This window comes from Xyrauchen texanus, chromosome 50 (genome assembly GCF_025860055.1).
Source record: "Xyrauchen texanus isolate HMW12.3.18 chromosome 50, RBS_HiC_50CHRs, whole genome shotgun sequence".
NCBI lineage: Eukaryota > Metazoa > Chordata > Actinopteri > Cypriniformes > Catostomidae > Xyrauchen > Xyrauchen texanus.
In genome coordinates this window covers 17,647,555-17,653,554 of record NC_068325.1, presented here as the reverse complement: position 1 = coordinate 17,653,554, position 6,000 = coordinate 17,647,555, and the positions used below count along the sequence as shown (strand labels likewise).

Sequence of the window (6,000 nt, the reverse complement as noted above, 5' to 3'; positions counted from 1 at the left end):
TATATAGTAAGATAAATAGACATACAAATAATAGGACATGTAACAGAATGGCGTATGTGCATGTTCAAGTGGTACTATATGTGCACAGTATGGGTATGTGCAGTTATTGAGTTAAATGTGTGTGAATTTACATATGTACATGAGATATGTATTTATATTAACTGCCTCTGGACTCCCCCATAGTGCAATAATGTAGTTACAGTGCAGTCATTAATGTACAGGGAGAAGAGCATTGGAGAGAGAGAATGCATCCCTGAAGAGCACAGGTGCTAATAGGGAGGGTCCCGGAGGTGAGTTTCCCCAGTATCACTAGCTACTGCCTATCTGTCAGAAAGCTGGTGATCCATCGACAGATTGGGGTGGGCAAGGAGACCTGGGTCAGTTTGGTTGAGAGAAGATCAGGCATGAAGGTATTGAAATAGGATCCTTGCATAAGCCCCAGGTCTGTCGAGGTGTTGCAGGATATAACGCAGTCCCATTTTGACAGCATCATCCACAGACCTGTTAGCTTGGTTAGTAAACTGAAGGGGGTCCAGCAGGGGTCCACTGATGTCCAAAACCAGTCTCTCAAATGACTTCATGAACACAGAAGTGAGAGTGACAGGTCTGTAGTAATTAAGTCCTGTGATTTTGGGGTTTTTGGGGACTGGAATAATGGTGGAGCATTTGAAGCAGCAGGGAGCTTCACACTGCTCCAGTGATCTATTGAAGATCTGTGTGAAGATGGTGGCCAGTTGGTCAGCGCAGACTTTCATACAGACAGGTGAAAAACTGTCTGGGCCAGAAGCTTTCATAGTCTTTTGTTTGAGTATTGAGTAGCAGGAGGGGGGTTCCAGGAAGTGTTGGTGTCTGTGTGTGTATGAAGTGGAGAGCAGAGCAGGGGAAGGGTGTGAGACTGGGCTTTACACACCAGCAGTAAAACACATTCAGTTCATCATCCATTAGTTAACTCTCTACAGAGCGAGAGGGAGGTTTCTTGTACTTGGTGATGATTTTTAGGCCTTTCCACACAGATGCAGGATCATTGGCTGAAAACAGTTTTTTCAGCTTTTCAGAGTAGCTTCTTCTAGCCACACATATTTCCTTAGGAAATGTGTTCCTGGCCTGCTTGTACAATGTTTTATCCCTACTTCTGTAAGCATCCTCTTTGGCATGATGAAGCTGTCTGAGTTTTGCTGTAAACCATGGCATTGTTATTGAATGATAAAAATGTCCTTGTTGGGATGCACATATCCTCAAAGAACTCATATATGATGTCACAGTGTCTGTGAGCTTATCCAGAGCTGTGGCTACAGCCTAAAAAATACTCCAATCGGTGCAGTCAAAGCAGGCTTTTGTTGTTACTACAAGCTTAGCTGATTTTAGTTTCTGCTTGTAGGTCGGGAGAAGTTGAAACAGACAGTGATCAGAGTCCTAAAGCTGCACATGGGACAGAGCGATATGCATCCTTTATAGTGGTATAGCAGTGTTCCAATATATTTCTTTCTCTGGTGGAGCATGTGATGTGTTCATGTATGAGGTTAGCTTTATTAAAATCTCCCAGAATAATGATAAGAGAGACTGGATGTTGTTGCTCTGTGTCTGTGATGTGATCAGCCAGCTATTGCAACACTGCGTTCATGCATGCTTGAGGCGGGGTATAAAGACTCACCAGAATAAACGAGGAAAACTCCTGCAGCGAGTAAAAAGGCTTACAGTTGATGAAGAGTGCCTCTAAATTAGGACAGCACATCTTCTTCAATGCTGTTACATCTATACACCAACTTTCTTTGATGAAAAAACATCAAATCGGCAGCGGACGCCTAAAGCCTTACTGACAAAGCTTCACAAGCGTGCCGGCTCGCTTCCCTCGCGTGCGTCTTTTGGATCACTTTTAGAGCACTGCTGCGCCTCCAAGATGTCTAATAAAACATCTGAATAATCACACACTGGTAAAAAATTATCAGGTATGCTCTGCTGAATATTCAGCAGTTCATCCCTGGTGAAACTGATCAGGAAAGAGTGATAAAAAACATTACAAACAAACAAAAGTAACGAAAATGCTAGAGCACTCCACAATGAAGCAGCCATCTGCAGCGCCATCAATTCTTGACAGAAAAGTGATGTTCTTTCGGAAGATTCAGGTAAATGAACTAGTTCACATAAATGATTCACTGATTCACTTGAAGCCAAAAACTTCTGTTAATGCTAATTTTTATTACTATATTTCGATTCAGTTATATAAAATAGGGAGTTTTCTAGTTTTTGTAGTGCATTTTAAGTATACATTATTTAACAGTATCTATTTGTTTCACTGATATGAAAATTAACCATGGTTTTACTATAGTAATATTGTAGTAACCATGACTGTAGTAACCATGGTTAATTTTATGGCTACTATGGTATACCTACAAATACCATGGTTAAACTGTGGTTATTGTAGTAAAACTATGGTTAATTTTCTTAAGGGAATGCCACACTGTTTAAATATATTACTATAGACCTTTTTCACACTCCAGGATTTGAATCTCGTAAGTAAGCGTTTGCAGGGTAAACTTTGACAGCGGTGAATGGGTGATCACAGCAAATATTATTTTCATCCCGCTCTAGCATAGATGGCAGTATCACATGGTACCTGTTACTTTCCTCAGAGCAAGTGTAAGGGTAGCCAGATGGTAGGCAGCTGTGCAGTGTGTAAACCTCACTTCCCTAGTCTGAAGAGGTGCACTAGTGACTGACAATACAGGCTGTAGCCTTTAACCTCGTCGTTATCGTGCACGCCTCCCATGCCGGAGACTGGTTACACTGGTCAGGATGGGCCAGTCACAGTCATTTATAATTACTGGATGAGGATTATTTGAAATGCTTTTATAGATAATGTAAAGGAGGATTTCCATTTACAGGCATGAATCCTTGGAATGATATGTTTTTTATTAAAAATAACTATCCAGTGTAAAATGTCTTCAAAGGGATATAAAACATTCTGAGATTTAAATGCAGATACATGAAAGATTCGATTTTCAGAGCATCAAGCGCCCCCTGCAGGAATAAAACTTTGTCTCACAAGACACAGTCAGTGGCTGACAACATGTGTAATTTCGATCTGTAGGTATGTTACCCACACAAAACTTTCTTGTGAATTTAGAAAACTGATTACATGGTTACATGATTCATATGTAGAGACCTAAAAGATGTTATAATGAAAATAAAAATGATCAGTTGTTTTTTTCAGGGTGATTAAAACAGACGAGCAGGTAAGAATTTTCTGAAAGTGTTAATCTTATATGCTTTTTTCTGAATGCTTGATATGATACACAGTGTATATATATTTAAGAGTATGCAATGAATATAATTTTCTATTTATCTGTGCATTCATTTGAACTGTTATTATGCACCTTGTAATGTGTTGTAATGAGACATTACGCCATTGGTCAGATGTGATCAGTTTGAAATGTCGTTTTATGAGAGTTGCGTAATATTCTTCTAAAATTCCAACTTTTGTTCCATTAAATAAATACCAGCATATGGCTTTGGTGCAACATGAGGATGAGTAAATAATAATTTAATTTTTATTTGTGCCCAAAAATGTATTTAAGTGTTATGTATGCATCTTTGCAAATAAGGTTGTTCAAACTATGTAAATATCAGGCTGTGATCAGAGCTGTGCATGTGTGGATGTTATTTTAAGTAATTCTCATTTTTAATTAAATGGATTTGTCATAACGAGAAGCTGAAAACTTTGAAGATCTATAGATTTAGTGAGCCTGTTTAACGTTAGCACTCAATGTACTGTACAATCACACACAAACTTAATTGGGTTATATATGCAAATTTTGAGCAAACATGTGGCATGTTGATTTCTTGTAGTGGCATTATTCCTATTACTGTACAAGACATAAGTTTGACTCACATGGTGGAGATGTGATTTTTCAAGAATGTCAAATAGTTAAAGAGCTTCCCCTATTACAGAAAAATTGTCAAGCAAACTTTTAATTACATTTCCACAGTAGTTCAAGACTATATGTATATATAAACATTCCATCGTGTTATAATGTAATTCTATTTATGTCTGTTTCAAGCGATTGTCAGTAAAAGCATGCAAAACTTTTTTTTTGACAGATTATTTACCATGTGTCACTTTTCAAAGTTAAAGCTGAAAAGAAAATATATACTGCATATAATATATAATATTATACGTGCTAATTTACATTATTGCAGAGCACAAACTTGCACTTGAAAATATCTAATAGACTTTAGCTGTAAACAAACCATGTACAATTTGGTAAAAAGGTTACAAGGTATAAAAATACATCACATTCCGAAACACATATTTTTTATTGTTTTTAAAAAAGGGCAAAAAACTAAAAAAATCAACAACAACAATTTAATATTTGACCAAGGTGAAAGTTACAGTATATTAAATGGATAATTCACCCAAAACTGAAAATTCCATTATCATTTACTCACCCTAATGTTGTTCCAAACCCAAAAGGAGATGTTAAGCAGAATGTTAGCCTCAGTCACCATTCATTTTTATTGTATGAAAAATACAAGGAGGACAAGTAAATGACTAAATGATGAAGATTTTAAATTTTTGGTTGAACTATCCCTTTAAAAAAAACATTTCACTTTGTTCACATTTGAGTATTCTATGAGGCAGGAAAGTAAAATATGTTGGAAGTGTGCATCTCTGCACTGGAATCTCTTTCAGTTTTGGAGTGATTGGGTTTAAAGTCAGAAAAGGACATCTGTTGGAAATGACATATGTGATTTAAAAGCGAAGAGGAAGAACCACAGTGGATCCTTTTTTTGCAGTTATACACTTTGGACAGGAAACGTCCCCCAGCGCATCTCAACAGAAGATACTACTGCTCCTCTGTAAAACAGATTTTCAGCAGTAACTTTAGAATTTAAATGTAGTAAAATGTATAAAAAACATTGACATTTAACCGTATTTTTATTCATTGTTTTGTATTGATTGCAATGGAAAATAATTAATCATTAATGCTTTAAATAAAATGCTTTTTGTATTGTTTCATTTATAAAGATATACTGTGTATATATATATATATATATATATATATATATATATATATATATATATATTTTTTTTTTACCTTCTTCTGATTCCTCTGGCACGTTCTGGACCTCCTGTACCTCTGGGTCACTCTTGAGTGCTAAAGCCTCTTCATGGGTGTTGTAGGTGCCCTTCTGATGAGCTATATACCGCAGAACCACCACCAACAATAGCAGTAACACCACAACAACGGCTACTACTGAGACTCCTATGGAACACCCATAACAGAACCAGAAGAAATTAGGCAATCAAAATTATATATATATATATACATATATACAGGAAAAAGCATTTGCAACCCATTTTACTTCCATAATCTGATACTCAACAAGAAAACATTTTAGGGCGGGACTTGATTTTATTTATCCGAAAATAATCGGATTGTAAAATGTCAGTCGTAAAGTTAAGTTGTTTCAGAGGTGGAACAAATTATTACATTTTGATTAAATAATCTATTTGTAGCTACTGAACGTTTCGTACCCTTAAATCTATTTCATTCTGCCAAGGTACCATCAAGTGCCATTGCCCCATCAGACATTTTTGGATCAATTCAACCATGTTTACCTTTTTCCTGTGGCACTAATGACACTGTGCAAGCAGCCTCAAAGGCACGGGTTCTGGTCCCGAGGACACTAAGAAGTAATCACGTTCTTAAAATGAATGATGAGCATTTTGAGGTTGCATTTTCGCTCTAAAATGACATTTTTCATGACACGTTAGGTTTAGGGTTGGAGTTTGGCTATGGATTAAAGTATCTATTCCTGTTGATTACATAATTTACAACTAAAAATAAAACTCGCTTTTGGCGCCACTCTGTGGACATTTCACTTGAAAGAAGTGCTTCGAATTTCAGTAAGCATAGACCGATTTCAGCAGCAAAACTCTCGAACTACTGTCACAAAATTCACAGTGAGAAACATGTAAGCAATTATTTAGGGCTAATT

General features: G+C 36.7%; 1 protein-coding gene across 1 annotated transcript in view; it reads right to left on the bottom strand.

Annotated features, from left to right (window-relative positions):
* Nucleotides 1–2,879: 2,879 nt before the first annotated feature.
* gypc (glycophorin C (Gerbich blood group)) overlaps nucleotides 2,880–6,000 on the bottom strand; it is a 33,405-nt gene continuing 30,284 nt past the window's right edge. Inside the window, exons 4-5 of the mRNA XM_052124545.1 lie at nucleotides 5,097–5,264; nucleotides 2,880–4,855 (exon numbers count right to left, since the gene is read on the bottom strand). Of these exons, the coding sequence (XP_051980505.1) occupies nucleotides 4,845–4,855; nucleotides 5,097–5,264 (179 nt within the window). The 3' untranslated portion in view covers nucleotides 2,880–4,844. The remainder of the gene's footprint in view (nucleotides 4,856–5,096; nucleotides 5,265–6,000) is intronic.